This window comes from Oncorhynchus keta, chromosome 19 (assembly GCF_023373465.1).
Source record: "Oncorhynchus keta strain PuntledgeMale-10-30-2019 chromosome 19, Oket_V2, whole genome shotgun sequence".
NCBI classification, from domain to species: domain Eukaryota; kingdom Metazoa; phylum Chordata; class Actinopteri; order Salmoniformes; family Salmonidae; genus Oncorhynchus; species Oncorhynchus keta.
In genome coordinates this window covers 16,837,767-16,855,318 of record NC_068439.1, presented here as the reverse complement: position 1 = coordinate 16,855,318, position 17,552 = coordinate 16,837,767, and the positions used below count along the sequence as shown (strand labels likewise).

Sequence of the window (17,552 nt, the reverse complement as noted above, 5' to 3'; positions counted from 1 at the left end):
GGGCAGTGTGAGCAGAACCAGCGGTGTCGTTTGACTTAGCAAACGAGGATCGGATGTCGTCGACCTTCTTTTCAAAATGGTTGACGAAGTCATCTGCAGAGAGGGAGGAGGGGGGGAGGAGGATTCAGGAGGGAGGAGAAGGTGGCAAAGAGCTTCCTAGGGTTAGAGGCAGATGCTTGGAATTTAGAGTGGTAGAAAGTGGCTTTAGCAGCAAAGACAGAGGAGGAAAATGTAGAGAGGAGGGAGTGAAAGGATGCCAGGTCCGCAGGGAGGCGAGTTTTCCTCCATTTCCGCTCGGCTGCCCGGAGCCCTGTTCTGTGAGCTCGCAATGAGTCGTCGAGCCACGGAGCGGGAGGGGAGGACCGAGCCGGCCTGGAGGATAGGGGACATAGAGAGTCAAAGGACGCAGAAAGGGAGGAGAGGAGGGTTGAGGAGGCAGAATCAGGAGATAGGTTGGAGAAGGTTTGAGCAGAGGGAAGAGATGATAGGATGGAAGAGGAGAGAGTAGCGGGGGAGAGAGAGCGAAGGTTGGGACGGCGCGATACCATCCGAGTAGGGGCAGTGTGGGAAGTGTTGGATGAGAGCGAGAGGGAAAAGGATACAAGGTAGTGGTCGGAGACTTGGAGGGGAGTTGCAATGAGGTTAGTGGAAGAACAGCATCTAGTAAAGATGAGGTCGAGCGTATTGCCTGCCTTGTGAGTAGGGGGGAAGGTGAGAGGGTGAGGTCAAAAGAGGAGAGGAGTGGAAAGAAGGAGGCAGAGAGGAATGAGTCAAAGGTAGACGTGGGGAGGTTAAAGTCACCCAGAACTGTGAGAGGTGAGCCGTCCTCAGGAAAGGAGCTTATCAAGGCATCAAGCTCATTGATGAACTCTCCGAGGAACCTGGAGGGCGATAAATGATAAGGATGTTAAGCTTGAAAGGGCTGGTAACTGTGACAGCATGGAATTCAAAGGAGGCGATAGACAGATGGGTAAGGGGAGAAAGAGAGAATGACCACTTGGGAGAGATGAGGATCCCGGTGCCACCACCCCGCTGACCAGAAGCTCTCGGGGTGTGCGAGAACACGTGGGCGGACGAAGAGAGAGCAGTAGGAGTAGCAGTGTTATCTGTGGTGATCCATGTTTCCGTCAGTGCCAAGAAGTCGAGGGACTGGAGGGAGGCATAGGCTGAGATGAACTCTGCCTTGTTGGCCGCAGATCGGCAGTTCCAGAGGCTACCGGAGACCTGGAACTCCACGTGGGTCGTGCGCGCTGGGACCACCAGATTAGGGTGGCCGCGGCCACGCGGTGTGGAGCGTTTGTATGGTCTGTGCAGAGAGGAGAGAACAGGGATAGACAGACACATAGTTGACAGGCTACAGAAGAGGCTACGCAATGCAAGGAGATTGGAATGACAAGTGGACTACACGTCTCGAATGTTCAGAAAGTTAAGCTTACGTAGCAAGAATCTTATTGACTAAAATGATTAAAATGATACAGTACTGCTGAAGTAGGCTAGCTAGCAGTGGCTGCGTTGTTGACTTTGTAGGCTACTATTTGTATTTATTAAGGATCACCATTAGCTCTTCCTGGGGTCCAAACACATTAGGGCACTAACATATAAAACAAAAGAATAAACAGTACATCATATAACATTATTACACCACTACATATATACACAATACAAAATGTATAATACCATCATTCAACAATATACGTGTGTGTCTGTACCTTTGTGTGTGTCTCGTCACAGTCTCCGCTGTTCCATAAGGTGTATTTTTACATGTTTTTAAAAATCTGATTCTACTGCTTGCAGCAGTTACCTGATGTGGAATAGAGTCACATGTAGTCATGGCTTTATATAGTTTAATAACCCTCCCACAAAACCTATGAGTTGAACATAGTTGTCTGAAAACAAACTAGCTATGCAGGCTGGCTCATCTTCCACTGTTTGCTGATCATGCATCCACGATTTGTTGGCTACTGCCTGCTCAGTGAGTGACCAGAATGTTAGTTAGCTAGATTTAAGCCAGTTAGCAATCCCCCAAAATGCGGTAGTCACTGTCAGTTGATTAAACAGCTGTGAGTTGAGTGCAGCTCGCTAGCTAGTATCGCAAATTAGCTAACATTTCATTAGCTAGCTCAACTGTTGTATTAGAAAATGTCTGAGATGACACAAATCCTGTATGTTACTGGGGTGTAGAATTGTTAGTCGCCGTCTTTTAATTTTAAGATAACTATCATTAAACTGGGTGTTTACTACTGATCTGAGGTTAGAGAAATTTTCCGCCATTTTTTGGGGTTAGAGCTCGGAGTTGGGCATATTTGTATGTACAACTGTCCATAGACAAGGGGAGCAGGGGTGCTGCAGCACCCTCTGATAAATTTAAATAAATAACAAATATTTTGACAATTATTATAAGAAAAAATCAAATACACAAAAAAAATATTTTGACAATTATTATAAGAAAAAAATACAACCACAAAACGAGTGAACTAGGCCTTTATTACTCCGGTGTGAGCGGAGAAACACAGTCATCAGCAGAGCGAAGAAAGACACTCTTCAGAAGACCCCCCCCCGCCCCCACCAAAAAATCTGGGGGGTGACACAAGGTGTGATGTTACCTTAAAGATGCCCACCCAGTCTTTGGGGTTGGGGGTGATGTAGGAGGTGAGGGTGTAGCGACACTCCAGTGCCTCCTGGGGCAGGAAGCTCTTCCTAACGTTCTGGAAGATAACATGAGCAAAGTTTGATGTTTCCATGACACCAATGCCACTGGTGGGCGAAGAGCCCACCACCTGGAACGAAGACATATCCTGCTTGTCACTTCATTTGTCTGACCTGCTGGGGGAAATAAGGAAGCGAGAGAATATGGAGAGAGAAAATAGTGAGGGGATATGAAAACAAGCCTGGCCAGGCATGCATGTTTTCTCCTCTCACTCACACACACACCTCCAATTTAACCTAGCAAATGTACATTTGACCCATTTACAATAACATTTGAATTGGTCGAGTCCCACTGTTAGGTTGTTTGATCTACATGTGGGCTTTAGTGAACTGAAATGTAAGATGGAATAATTCCAAGCCTGCCTACGCATGTTGAAATGACATGATGGCAAACGTCAGACTGCATAAGATCACGTTAACTATAAAACACACTGTTATAGTAAAGCAGCAAAGAGCTGAAGCGCGTGTGCGCCAAAACAAGGACGACCTAATGTAGCTAGCAACACAGCAAGCACAGGTGGCATTTTCACACGCACGGAGAGCGGCTAGCTATAAGAGCCTGTATCTGACAAAAACACATTTAGGATGATTAGCTACTTAGATATACTGGTCGCATAGATAACGATTCCTTGAAGTAACTTTCATTGTCATTGACAACTGAATTGATTAAGTATCTAGCTGCGCATTAACCTTCAATGGCTTTTAGCTACCGAAACTGATCTGACCACAACAAGGTAGCTTGCAACAATCTCAGGGTTATCTTTCCTGATAGGCCAAACCCCCTAGCAATACGACAATCACAGCTATTGTTTCCGTTTAAATCGATTCATTACCTGTCTTACATATGAATCCAAACAAGGTAAAATTATGTTTTGAAAGCCAACATATGACAGTCCAAAAGCCGTTGTTGTCACACAGCTTCAGGCCCCGTCGTCAACCACTGAGCTATGGTTGTCAATGATGTTGTCACTTCCGGGATGGGATGTTGGTGCTGAGGAAAAAGATTCCAGTTGCACCACGTGAAAATTTCAATTATTTGATGACTCGAAATAATCTATTTAAAATGCTTATAATGAATGACTAGAAGTAGCTATCGCTGACTAATGTACGATTATTTGCACAGTTGCTGTTATTGCACTCGGAAATAAATAGCCTAGTGCGGCACACACACACACACACAAACACTGGGGTGGCAGGTAGCCTAGTGGTTAGAACGTTGGACTTGTAACCGAAATGGTTGCAAGATCGAATCCCTGAGTCGATAAGGTAAAAATCTGTCGTTCTTCCCCTGAACAAGGCTGTCACTCCACCGTTCCTAGGCCCTCCTTGAAAATAAGAATGTGTTATTTAACTGATTTACCTAGTTAAATAAAGATACACATATTTTTTTGCACAAAGTGACGCTGGAGTCTGCATGCGATTTGATAGAGATAGGGGCACAAATTCATCAAAAAGACTCACAGAGGACAAGAGAATGAACCAAAAATTACACCATTAAACATAAAGTACATCTTAAAAACGTCAATAAATAAAACATACTCTACTGCGCATGCACATTAGTTTGGGTAATAATACTCTGACTGATGGAAATATATATTTTTATAACATTTAGTTGAAAACGATGTTTGATTGAACACGATCAAGGTTCCCCATAACCGTAAATATACATTATGATGATAATGACCACAAACTATTTGCTTCTGAATAGTTTTAATGGTAATAGCACATTCACTAATATTGCATCGAATAAAAAGGCCACACTCGAAAGATTTATTTCAGCGTCTGAGACCAATTTACTAATGCCCCCCCAAAACAGTATTGTACCGTAAAGAGCATTAAGACATGAACACACAGGATGTCCCACCTTTGCAAGATTTCTATTGGCTGTTGCGTTCGGCTGAGACCACTGAGTGGTCCAAATAGCACTCAATGAAAACTAACTCCCCTTTACTTCCTGTCTATCAGCTGTCACTGTAAACGCCGAGGTCAAGGGGAACGAAGCATGGCTGCGTTGTTCAGAGGGTCTCGGAATTTGTTGCAAAGGTGCAATAAACAACATGTCGATCTGGCTCTGGGTAACGTATTTACCAGTTTTAAAATTTCCCACTGTATTTTTCGTGGTGTGCATAATAGCACAACATGCAACCGAAAAACACACTTCCTAGCTAGGAATTTGTGGTGTGTTACTGGCGGTTTTTGTGGATAACTTAGATATTTTCTAAACAGTTGGTTGGTTACCTGCTGTGTTTTTGTGTTTTGCGTTAGCTAAATACTGTGGCCTCCCTTGTTGACGTTAATGAAATACGACCATGAACTGATTGCCAGTGATAGCTTGAAACAATGGACATGGCTATGCCCTCATCTATCTCACAAATCCCTATAAGTAGTTAGTCAATTCTGCAGACTCATGTTTCCTTGACTCTACATGTGACCAGCTGAGTGGAACACAGCGTTCTTCGTGGCTGTAGTGCCTGCATACAAGCCCGAGCCTGGTGATTTGGTTTTAGCCATAAGGCTCCCTCCCAGCTCTTCCTACACTATCATACCTATGTGTCAATTCATTTGACACAACTACATCAGTTCATATCGTCGCTTCACACTGATGTTGAACTCTAAATGGCCTTCCATCTGAGGTGCCACATTTATCCAATAAACCTGATTCCATAACTTTATCAAACCAATTAACCAGTATTGACATAAAGTGTAACGACGTTAACCTAAATTCTGTTTTAATCAAAATAATAATTATTGGGAGTTGTGACATAATAAATTAATTTGAATATGAAGCAAGAGAAGATCATCTGTCCTTACTAAACTCACCAGATCATTTTCCCTCAATGGATGATGATTTAGCAAGTTTTGACTGCAATGATTAAGCAATAAGTCATGAGGGGGTGTGGTATATGGCCAATATACCATGGCTAAGGGCTGTTCTTGTGCATGATGTGATATGGAGTGCCTGGCTACAGCCAGCTGTTAGCAGTGGTATATTGGCCATATACCACAAACCCCCACAGTGCCGTATTGCTATTATAAGCTGGTTATCAGCTTAATTGGAACAGTAAAAAGTTATTTTTTTCTCATAACTGTGGTATACAGTCTGATATACAATTACTTTCAGCCAATCAGCATTCAGGGCTACCCATTTGCGATATTGACTTGTCATTTCAATAGGCACAGGCTACAGACTCAAATCTGGCTTTATGATTGTAATTCAACTTTTCAATGGTTTGCTTAGCTACATAGATGCAGGTAGCCTATAGCCCGTGATAGGCCTACATCTCATTTCAGATAGCCTACAGTAAGCTGGATGATTTAGTAGCTTGCTTAGTTCAAATTGACAGACTAATATATTCAACAAGAAGAGTGAGGCGACTACGAGGTAAGAAGTGCTTATTGCCCGTTGGGCTACTGAGGATGGGGTCGTAATTTCAATCACTGAATTTAACATGAGTAATGTACATATGAACTGAATCTGCTTGTCAACAACAGCCAGGTTTTATTTATTACCTATATCCTAATCTGACTGTTACTGTCAATTTAATGCGTTTTAACAACTGATAGGCAATTGTGATAGTTTTGATAACTTCCAATTAAATTAACTAAACGTAACCATTAATAATTGCATAATAACAATAATCTGAAATTCTAGGCTATTTATTAAATCTGTTTGCCAGCTCCAGGTAGGCTACACAAGTGGCACATTGATTTGCAACGACTCCAGTGATATCAGTGGAGGGGCGGCCGGGTAGCCTAGTGGTTAGAGCATTGGACTAGTAGCCAAAAAAAGTTACAAGTTCAAATCCCCCAGCTGACATGGTACAAATCTGTCGTTCTGCCCCTGAACAGGCAGTTAACCCACTGTTCCTAGGCCGTCATTGAAAATAAGAATTTGTTCTTAACTTACTTGCCTAGTTAAATAACGGTAAAATAAAAAATAAAAATCATAATTTTATCGTATTTATTGTATCAAATGGTACTGTAGGCTAAAGAGATGCTATGGCCAATACATGCAAATGTTTCATTCTCCACATTTAATGTCAGTTTCATTGAGAACTTTTCCCCATAACAGAAGCACACAAGTGAGTTCCATACCTTCCATTTAACATTTCCATATGCACAGCCCTCAAGAACTGAGCATGCGTAAAACACTTCGCTTGAAACGGTTTTCCATAGGCAAAGTTGACATTAGAATGTTTAAATCGCCTTTGAGCGAATTTATCTAATGAGCTGAAGTGCGCCCAAAGTTGTTTTCCAGTGCCATTATTTCAGTTATTGCATGTTAATATGTTTTATGGAAAAAGGGTTGGGGAATTTTTTTAATATTTAACTAGGCAAGTCAGTTAAGAATAAATTATTATTTACAATGGCGGCCTAACCCGGACGATGTTGGGCCAATTGTGTGCCGCCCTATGGGACTCCCAATCACGGCGGGTTGTGATTCAGCCTGGAATCAAACAAGGGTTTGTAGTGTTGAAGTGACGCCTCTAGCACTGAGATGTAGTGCCTTAGACCGCTGCGCCACTCGGAAGCCCACCGGGTCTCTCCATAATGACAATTTAAATAGCCGACCTACAACTAACTGTTCATCAGTTGTCACAACTTCTGTTGCTCTGTCTACTCTCACTCACGTGTCTCAGCCAATAGTGGACTCAGCTGCCTGCTGCAGTGCTTTCAACACACACACACCCCTCCGGCCCTCCCCACCACTCACTCACTCAGCAACAGCCTGCCTCACTGCTTGAAAGTCAGCAGCAGCAGGTCACAGTGAAAATATATGTCGTGTATGTATGTATGTATGTATGTATGTATGTATGTATGTATGCATGTATGCATGTATGTATGTATGTATGTATGTATGTATGTATGTATGTATGTATGTATGTATGTATGTATGCTTAAGATGCACTATGCAGAAATCACTCTGCCATTTCTTGGATGCTAAAATGGTAATAGATCGCCTAATTTCAGTTTGTGACAAAACAAGCAAGTATAATGTAGAGAATCATTGTACCATCTAAACCGCTGTGAAATATAGTTTTCACAACCAAAAATATTGTATTTTCAGCTGTTTGAAGCTGGTGTACAAAACAACTGAAAGTAAAAGAAGCAAAATAAACCTGATTGGGAAGCATAGAAATAAATCTCATAGAAGCTTCTCATACTTGCTTGCAATGAGAATGACATATCTTTAACTCACATTTCTATGCGAATTTGGTCCGGTCGCCCAAAAAGTTACATATATTGCAGCTTTAAGAGAAATTACATGGCGTGCAACTTCAAAGTTGCCCAAAAACCTGCAACCCGCGACCAATACATTTTCACCCACGACATCGTTTTCAAAATAGGCACATTTTGTCGGAAACCACGGACATGGCAACCCTGACTTCAGCTACTCATCAGATATTGCATAATAAATTCTAGTCTCTGAATATGACATTTCTTCAGCCAGCTAACCAATTTTTGGCAGAGTGGATGATTAAGGGTCTGGAACATAATTATAATTTGTACACTGCAAATTGACCACAACTAAGCCCAAAAAGAAATTGTATTTGAAAAGGACAAGGCTACCTTGATTACATTGAGTCACGATAATTTCTGTTTTTTATTTGTGGAAATACTTGGTGAGCAGATTTCCTAAATGAAACACATTTTTTGCAGAATTGAGATATATACACTGCTCAAAAAAATAAAGGGAAAACTAAAATAACACATCCTAGATCTGAATGAATGAAATATAAAACAAGTCAAAATGAGGCTCAGTAGTGTGTGTGGCCTCCACGTGCCTGTATGACCTCTACAACGCCTGGGCATGCTCCTGATGAGGTGGCAGATGGTCTCCTGAGGGATCTCCTCCCAGACCTGGACGAAAGCATCCGCCAACTCCTGGACAGTCGGGCCCTCATACCACCCTCATGGAGTCTGTTTCTGACTGTTTGAGCAGACACATGCACATTTGTGGCCTGCTGGAGGTCATTTTGCAGGGCTCTGGCAGTGCTCCTCCTGCTCCTCCTTGCACAAAGGCGGAGGTAGCGGTCCTGCTGCTGGGTTGTTGCCCTCCTACGGCCTCCTCCACGTCTCCTGATGTACTGGCCTGTCTCCTGGTAGCGCCTCCATGCTCTGGACACTACGCTGACAGACACAGCAAACCTTCTTGCCACAGCTCGCATTGATGTGCCATCCTGGGTGAGCTGCACTACCTGAGCCACTTGTGTGGGTTGTAGACTCCGTCTCATGCTACCACTAGAGTGAAAGCACCGCCAGCATTCAAAAGTGACCAAAACATCAGCCAGGAAGCATAGGAACTGAGAAGTGGTCTGTGGTCCCCACCTGCAGAACCACTCCTTTATTGGGGGTGTCTTGCTAATTGCCTATATTTTCCACCTGTTGTATATTACATTTGCACAACAGCATGTGACATTTATTGTCAATCAGTGTTGCTTCCTAAGTGGACAGTTTGATTTCATAGAAGTGTGATTGACTTGGAGTTACATTGTGTTTAAGTGTTCCCTTTATTTTTTTTGAGCAGTGTGTGTGTGTATATATACACACACACACACACACAGACACAGACACAGACACAGACACAGACACAGACACACAGACAGTGAGGGGGGAGTATTTGATCCCCTGCTGATTTTGTATGTTTGCCCACTGACAAAGAAATTAAGTCTATAATTTTAATGGTAGGTTTATTTGAACAGTGAGAGACAGAATAACAACAATCCAGAAAAAAGCATGTAAAAAATGTTATACATTGATTTGCATTTGAATGAGGGAAATAAGTATTTGACCCCTCTGCAAAACATGACTTAGTACTTGGTGGCAAACCCCTTGTTGGCAATCAGAGGTCAGATGTTTCTTGTAGTTGGCCACCAGGTTTGCACACATCTCAGGAGGGATTTTGTCCCACTCCTCTTTGCAGATCTTCTCCAAGTCAGTAAGGTTTCGAGGCTGACGTTTGGCAACTGGAACCTTCAGCTCCCTCCACAGATTTTCTATGGGATTAAGGTCTGGAGACTGGCTAGGCCACTCCAGGACCTTAATGTGCTTCTTCTTGAGCCCATCCTTTGTTGCCTTGGCCGTGTGTTTGGGGTCATTGTCATGCTGGAATACCTATCCACGACCCATTTTCAATGCCCTGGCTGAGGGAAGAAGGTTCTCACCCAAGATTTGACAGTACATGGCCCCGTTCATCGTCCCTTTGATGCGGTGAAGTTGTCCTGTCCCCTTAGCAGACAAACACCCCCAAAGCATAATGTTTCCACCTCCATGTTTGACGGTGGGGATGGTGTTCTTGGGGTCATAGGCAGCATTCCTTCTCCTCCAAACACGGCGAGTTGAGTTGATGCCAAAGAGCTCCATTTTGGTCTCATCTGACCGCAACACTTTCACCCAGTTGTCCTCTGAATCATTCAGATGTTCATTGGCAAACTTCAGACGGGCATGTTTATGTGCTTTCTTGAGCAGGGGGACCTTGCGGGCGCTGCAGGATTTCAGTCCTTCACGGCGTAGTGTGTTACCAATTGTTTTCTTGCTGACTATGGTCCCAGCTGCCTTGAGATCATTGACAAGATCCTCCCGTGTAGTTCTGGGCTGGTTCCTCACCGTTTTCATTGCAACTCCACGAGGTGAGATCTTGCACGGAGCCCCAGGCCGAGGGAGATTGACAGTTATTATGTGTTTCTTCCATTTGCGAATAATCGCACCAACTGTTGACACCTTCTCACCAAGCTGCGGTCTTGTAGCCCATTCCAGCCTTGTGTAGGTCTACAATCTTGTCCCTGACATACCTGGAGAGCTCTTTGGTCTTGGCCATGGTGGAGAGTTTGGAATCTGATTGATTGATTGCTTCTGTGGACAGGTCTTTTATATAGGTAACAAACTGAGATTAGGAGGACTCCCTTTAAGAGTATGCTCCTAATCTCAGCTTGTTACCTGTATAGAAGACACCTGGGAGCCAGAAATCTTTCAGATTGAGAGTGGGTCAAATACTTATTTCCCTCATTAAAATGCAAATCAATTTATAACATTTTTGACATGCGTTTTTCTAGATGTTTTTGTTCTGTCTCTCACTGTTCAAATAAACCTACCATTAAAGTTATAGACAGATCATTTCTTTGTCAGTGGGCAAACGTACAAAATCAGCAGAGGATCAAATACTTTTTTCCCTCACTGTATATATATCTCAAAATGTACATTTATTTATTTATTTATTATTATTATTTTAATTTAAAAAATAATAATAATAAATAAAAACAATTTAACTTTTGCTGAGCCAAAAAAATCGCATGGTGGCCGGTTGTAGCCAGCGGGCCTCCTGTTGCCGACCCCTCCTTGTGCCACAGCAAGGAGTAAAATCTATGGGAAACACGGGGGTGTGGAACTATGATAGACAATTTGTGAATGTTTCCTTTAAGTAAACTTTGAATGTTATGTTGTTTTTGTGCATCTCTAAGTCGTTCTATCGATTGCTGGGGTCATTTCATGTTTTCACATCTGAGGTGTTCTAAGTTCAAGCTGCAGAAATACAGCCTGTATGATGTGATGCAAAACTCGTCGTACCAGCTGTATTTCGGTCTAACGTGAAAACCAAGAACTCAGATGAACATGAAATTACATAATTTAGTGATGTACACAATGATATAACATTAAAAAAGGGGGGAATCCTCCATTTTAAGTAGGAATGTATTAACTTAACCATAGTTTACTTTGTTTCTACAATGTTCTATACTATGCCATTGTATTGACTGTCAACCCTGTGTGTGCTCTCCAGTGTGTAGCAGGTCAATGGCCTCGAAGACTCCAGTGGGGTTCATTGGGCTGGGGAACATGGGCAGTCCCATGGCCAAGAACCTGCTGAGGCATGGATACCCTGTCATTGCCACCGACGTCTTCCCTGAGTCCTGCAAGGAGCTACAAGACGAGGGGGCACAGGTAACACCTAGCTAGTACCTACTTACGTCACCTAACCTGCTTACTGTGTTTCTCTACATTACCACTGAATTGTTGCAGTGATCATAGCAGTAGACAAGACGCACCATAATGAATGCTGACCATGCACAGTAGGTCACCTTCTGGAGGTCTACATGTTGAAATGCCCAGAAATGAATCAAAAAGAGGACGCCCACCCGCAGCTGTTAGTTGTTTGTCGGCCTTGTGTGTTTTCTCTGACTTAGTATTGCTCTCCATTACCCCTGAATTACAGCAGTAGGTCAGCAGGGAGACGAGCATAGGCCACATTCCTGCTACGTGTACCCTACCTATCTGCTGAGTCTGGAGGGGATGGTAGAAGTAAATCTGCTGGTTTGGGTTTCTCAGGCTGTGTCCCAACACTTCCAATCGTTGACTTAACAATAGTGGAAACCCCCTTCAGCCAATGCTTAAACCAATCCAACACTTTTAAATACATGACAGGACTGTGTAAGTGCACACTTCAGGAATATGGAGAATAGGGATGCAACTTCATTGTATCTCTGTTAGTGTTTTCTTTTGATTTCTCACCCCTTCTTTCCCATCCGTTTCCTCCCTGTCCAGATCCTGGACTCCCCAGCAGAGGTTGCAGATAAAGCAGACAGGATCATCACCATGCTCCCCTCCAGTCCCAACGTCATAGAGGTCTACACTGGACCCAACGGCATCCTCAAGTAAGCAAGTCCCCCTCTCTGGTCGTCCTCCCCAGAACTATAGATGTAGAAACTGGCCTGTCCCCCCTATAACTGGCTTGTCCCCCTATAACTGGCTTGTCCCGTTATAACTGGCTTGTCCCCCTATAACTGGCTTGTCCCCCTATAACTGGCTTGTCCCCTATAACTGGCTTGTCCCCTTATAACTGGCTTGTCCCCTTATAACTGGCTTGTCCCCTTATAACTGGCTTGTCCCCCTATAACTGGCTTGTCCCCCTATAACTGGCTTGTCCCCCTATAACTGGTGTTTGTAAATTGGAAGGAATCAGACAGTTGTAAACCTCATTGGAAGGAATCAGACGGTTGTGAACCTCATTGGAAGGAATCGGACGGTTGTGAACCTCATTGGAAGGAATTGGACGGTTGTGAACCTCATTGGAAGGAATTGGACGGTTGTGAACCTCATTGGAAGGAATCGGACGGTTGTGAACCTCATTGGAAGGAATCGGACGGTTGTGAACCTCAGTGGAAGGAATCGGACGGTTGTGAACCTCAGTGGAAGGAATCGGACGGTTGTGAACCTCAGTGGAAGGAATCGGACGGTTGTGAACCTCAGTGGAAGGAATCGGACGGTTGTCAACCTCAGTGGAAGGAATCGGACGGTTGTCAACCTCAGTGGAAGGAATCGGACGGTTGTCAACCTCAGTGGAAGGAATCGGACGGTTGTCAACCTCAGTGGAAGGAATCGGACGGTTGTCAACCTCAGTGGAAGGAATCGGACGGTTGTCAACCTCAGTGGAAGGAATCGGACGGTTGTCAACCTCAGTGGAAGGAATCGGACGGTTGTCAACCTCAGTGGAAGGAATCGGGCGGTTGTCAACCTCAGTGGAAGGAATCGGGCGGTTGTGAACCTCAGTGGAAGGAATCGGACGGTTGTCAACCTCAGTGGAAGGAATCGGACGGTTGTCAACCTCAGTGGAAGGAATCGGACGGTTGTCAACCTCAGTGGAAGGAATCGGGCGGTTGTGAACCTCAGTGGAAGGAATCGGACGGTTGTCAACCTCAGTGGAAGGAATCGGACGGTTGTCAACCTCATTGGAAGGAATCGGACGGTTGTCAACCTCAGTGGAAGGAATCGGACGGTTGTCAACCTCAGTGGAAGGAATCGGACGGTTGTCAACCTCAGTGGAAGGAATCGGGCGGTTGTCAACCTCAGTGGAAGGAATCGGGCGGTTGTCAACCTCAGTGGAAGGAATCGGACGGTTGTCAACCTCAGTGGAAGGAATCGGACGGTTGTGAACCTCAGTGGAAGGAATCGGACGGTTGTCAACCTCAGTGGAAGGAATCGGACGGTTGTCAACCTCAGTGGAAGGAATCGGGCGGTTGTCAACCTCAGTGGAAGGAATCGGGCGGTTGTCAACCTCAGTGGAAGGAATCGGGCGGTTGTGAACCTCAGTGGAAGGAATCGGACGGTTGTCAACCTCAGTGGAAGGAATCGGACGGTTGTCAACCTCAGTGGAAGGAATCGGACGGTTGTCAACCTCAGTGGAAGGAATCGGGCGGTTGTGAACCTCATTGGAAGGAATTGGACGGTTGTCAACCTCATTGGAAGGCACGGTGGAGCCTAGCTGCTCATTCAGAGCTGCTTACAGTGAAGACGTGGGGAAATGTCACCAATTGTACAGGCTTTTGTTCTAGCCTTCTGCACCTGATTAAACTGATCATGGTCTCCGAACTAAGTTAAGTCAGGTGTGCCTGTGCTGGCCCAGAAACAGAGCCTGGTACTGTGGGTCTGTGCTCTGAGATCATGTGATATGGTCATGTGACTGTTTTTCCTCGTCTTTTTTTTTCTCCTCCGTTCTATCTGGGATCCTGGATACGTCCCTACCCCGGTGAAGTCGAAATGTTAAAATGGTTAGGTTAAGGTAGAGGTTAGGGTTTAGAGTAGGGCCGTCCCAAGGATCTCAGATGGCAAAAACACTGTTCTTCTTTCTCAGGAAAGTGAAGAAGGGAACGCTGCTCATTGATTCCTCCACCATTGACCCCTCCGTCTCCAAGGAAATGGCCCTCGCCGCCGAGAAGATGGGCGCCGTGTTCATGGACGCTCCCGTGTCAGGAGGTAAGGGCCGGGTTTGGGATGTCAACATTCTGTTGCTATGGCGATCACTTACTGTCAGTCTACTAGCCATGTCCAAAGAAAGGTTTTACTTTTCCTGTTTCTGGCCTACTGGTGGTTCAGTCTCTGGATAGACATGATACACACACACCTCTCTCTCTGGTCTTCATTTCAGCTTGGACACAAACACATCAACTGTAGAGCTTTTGCAGCAATGTTAACCATGTCATGTACTCCTATGTGTATCTATGGATATAGTGCTTGTATTTATAGACTCGGGTGCTATATAATGAAACCGTATGTAGGCTACAGGCCACTGACGGTACACCGGCGTCAGATCAACAGCTGGTGGAAATTGATCCTGTTAAATGGCAACATATTTAAGGCTGGATGGAAACATTGTCTAATCAATATCCTAGGAATGAAACAGGCAAACGGGCCGGAACTGGTAAAAACGACCTGAACTTGTCCAATAAGACACGCTCGTTTTTTCCCTCCAAACTTTTCTCTACAGTGTGCAATAATGAATACAAATCTTACCTGAGCAGGTACAATACAGGGTTGGTAGTTGAATTCAGATGTGTGGTCCGCGCTGTACTTCTTCCTCCCCTCATTCTAGCCAGACAGTGACCACCCTTTGTAGTCAGTGTAGACTGGGTCTTAAAGGCAAGGTTAAGGTTTTAAGTGGTCAATCTGATGCACAGGACAGCATTCTCCTTAATGGCTTGAGCCGTAATGGAGAATACCGTGTCAGGGTTTTTGATGTTGATGGAGAATACCATGTCAGGGTTTTTGATGTTGATGGAGCCGTAATGGAGAATACCGTGTCAGGGTTTTTGGTGTTGATGGAGCCGTAATGGAGAATACCGTGTCAGGGTTTTTGATGTTGATGGAGCCGTAATGGAGAATAGTGTCAGGGTTTTTGGTGTTGATGGAGCTGTAATGGAGAATACCGTGTCAGGGTTTTTGGTGTTGATGGAGCTGTAATGGAGAATACCGTGTCAGGGTTTTTGGTGTTGATGGAGCTGTAATGGAGAATACCGTGTCAGGGTTTTTGATGTTGATGGAGCCGTAATGGAGAATACCGTGTCAGGGTTTTTGGTGTTGATGGAGCTGTAATGGAGAATACCGTGTCAGGGTTTTTGGTGTTGATGGAGCCGTAATGGAGAATACCGTGTCAGGGTTTTTGATGTTGATCGAGCCGTAATGGAGAATAGTGTCAGGGTTTTTGGTGTTGATGGAGCCGTAATGGAGAATACCGTGTCAGGGTTTTTGATGTTGATGGAGCCGTAATGGAGAATACAGTGTCAGGGTTTTTGATGTTGATGGAGCCGTAATGGAGAATACCGTGTCAGGGTTTTTGATGTTGATGGAGCCGTAATGGAGAATACAGTGTCAGGGTTTTTGGTGTTGATGGAGCCGTAATGGAGAATACCGTGTCAGGGTTTTTGATGTTGATGGAGCCGTAATGGAGAATAGTGTCAGGGTTTTTGGTGTTGATGGAGCTGTAATGGAGAATACCGTGTCAGGGTTTTTGATGTTGATGGAGCCGTAATGGAGAATACCGTGTCAGGGTTTTTGGTGTTGATGGAGCCGTAATGGAGAATACCGTGTCAGGGTTTTTGATGTTGATGGAGCCGTAATGGAGAATAGTGTCAGGGTTTTTGGTGTTGATGGAGCCGTAATGGAGAATACCGTGTCAGGGTTTTTGATGTTGATGGAGCCGTAATGGAGAATACCGTGTCAGGGTTTTTGATGTTGATGGAGCCGTAATGGAGAATACAGTGTCAGGGTTTTTGGTGTTGATGGAGCCGTAATGGAGAATACCGTGTCAGGGTTTTTGATGTTGATGGAGCCGTAATGGAGAATACCGTGTCAGGGTTTTTGATGTTGATGGAGCCGTAATGGAGAATACAGTGTCAGGGTTTTTGATGTTGATGGAGCCGTAATGGAGAATACAGTGTCAGGGTTTTTGATGTTGATGGAGCCGTAATGGAGAATACCGTGTCAGGGTTTTTGATGTTGATGGAGCCGTAATGGAGAATACAGTGTCAGGGTTTTTGATGTTGATGGAGCCGTAATGGAGAATACCGTGTCAGGGTTTTTGATGTTGATGGAGCCGTAATGGAGAATACAGTGTCAGGGTTTTTGATGTTGATGGAGCCGTAATGGAGAATACAGTGTCAGGGTTTTTGATGTTGATGGAGCCGTAATGGAGAATACCGTGTCAGGGTTTTTGATGTTGATGGAGCCGTAATGGAGAATACAGTGTCAGGGTTTTTGATGTTGATGGAGCCGTAATGGCGGGTATCTCTTGTCAGTGCCTTTCATGTAGATAAAGACCAGAGACACTGGCCCCACAGGGAGTGAGAGGGGAGATGAGACGAGTAGCTGTCAAACTCCCTCTCACCTCGGCCAGACCAACCGGGGGGCGCACACACGTACAAATATGACTGATTCACTTTTTGACGATCCCCAACAGCCTACACTGTGGTCGTAAGCTTGTCTGGCAACACTCGTTTTCTCACACACATTCCTCACACAAAACACTCCCTCCCTCTCTCACACACACACACCCTCTGTGTGTTTACATGCTGGCGTCTGCAGTGTAGACAGGCTGTAGTTAGTGAGTGCAGACCTGTGAAGACTCTTCCTCTCCGGGCTCTTAACTAAGCCTGTTACACACACACACAAAAAAAGCACAGTATTTACTCACTTCTTCTCTGGGCTCTTAGCAAAGCCTGGTTTACTGCTCTGGAATGGCCAATGATTTACATGCTACCTCTGGCCTGAGCCCCACAGACGCCTGACAGCACGAACACACTTCTAAGTTCAGACACAAACACACACGCACTTGACCGCCCACTATCTAAATCTCATACACAGATCTGGCCTCTAAACCCCTTGCTGAGGATGAAAGTAGCCCATTGGTGATAAGCTGAACATGGGGAGGAGAAGACTGATGGAGAGGTCAGGAGGTGGAGGGTAAACTACAGACGTCCCAGTGTGTGTTGTGTTGTGAGGGCTTCTCTGACTGATAGTGGGGGAGGGGATTTGACGTGCTGCGTTTGTCCAGGAGGTGGCACTCTACCCCAATAAGGAGC

General features: G+C 44.8%; 2 protein-coding genes and 1 long non-coding RNA gene across 7 annotated transcripts in view; 1 reads left to right on the top strand and 2 right to left on the bottom strand.

The window, feature by feature from the left end:
* LOC118377838 (uncharacterized) overlaps positions 1–2,792 on the bottom strand; it is a 64,992-nt gene extending 62,200 nt beyond the window's left edge. The window contains exon 1 of the mRNA XM_052471813.1: positions 2,604–2,792. Coding sequence (XP_052327773.1) covers positions 2,604–2,792 — 189 coding nt within the window. The remainder of the gene's footprint in view (positions 1–2,603) is intronic.
* A 1,865-nt stretch (positions 2,793–4,657) lies between these two features.
* The window catches only part of LOC118377837 (3-hydroxyisobutyrate dehydrogenase, mitochondrial-like), a 49,532-nt gene continuing 36,637 nt past the window's right edge, over positions 4,658–17,552 (top strand). The window contains exons 1-4 of one of the 2 annotated variants that reach the window (XM_052469757.1): positions 4,658–4,781; positions 11,483–11,643; positions 12,244–12,353; positions 14,330–14,451. In XM_052469757.1, coding sequence (XP_052325717.1) covers positions 4,709–4,781; positions 11,483–11,643; positions 12,244–12,353; positions 14,330–14,451 — 466 coding nt within the window. In that variant the 5' untranslated portion in view covers positions 4,658–4,708. The remainder of the gene's footprint in view (positions 4,782–11,482; positions 11,644–12,243; positions 12,354–14,329; positions 14,452–17,552) is intronic. The other variant, XR_008070523.1, reaches the window with a different exon arrangement.
* On the bottom strand, positions 12,707–13,872 carry LOC127909265 (uncharacterized). Of its 4 annotated transcripts, XR_008070524.1 has the most exons (6): positions 13,784–13,872; positions 13,634–13,693; positions 13,574–13,603; positions 13,364–13,423; positions 13,244–13,333; positions 12,707–13,183 (listed from the first exon to the last, which is right to left on the bottom strand). It is a non-coding gene; the product is annotated as an uncharacterized LOC127909265 (long non-coding RNA). The 4 variants fall into 4 exon arrangements; XR_008070527.1 differs by lacking the exon at positions 13,364–13,423; XR_008070525.1 differs by lacking the exon at positions 13,574–13,603.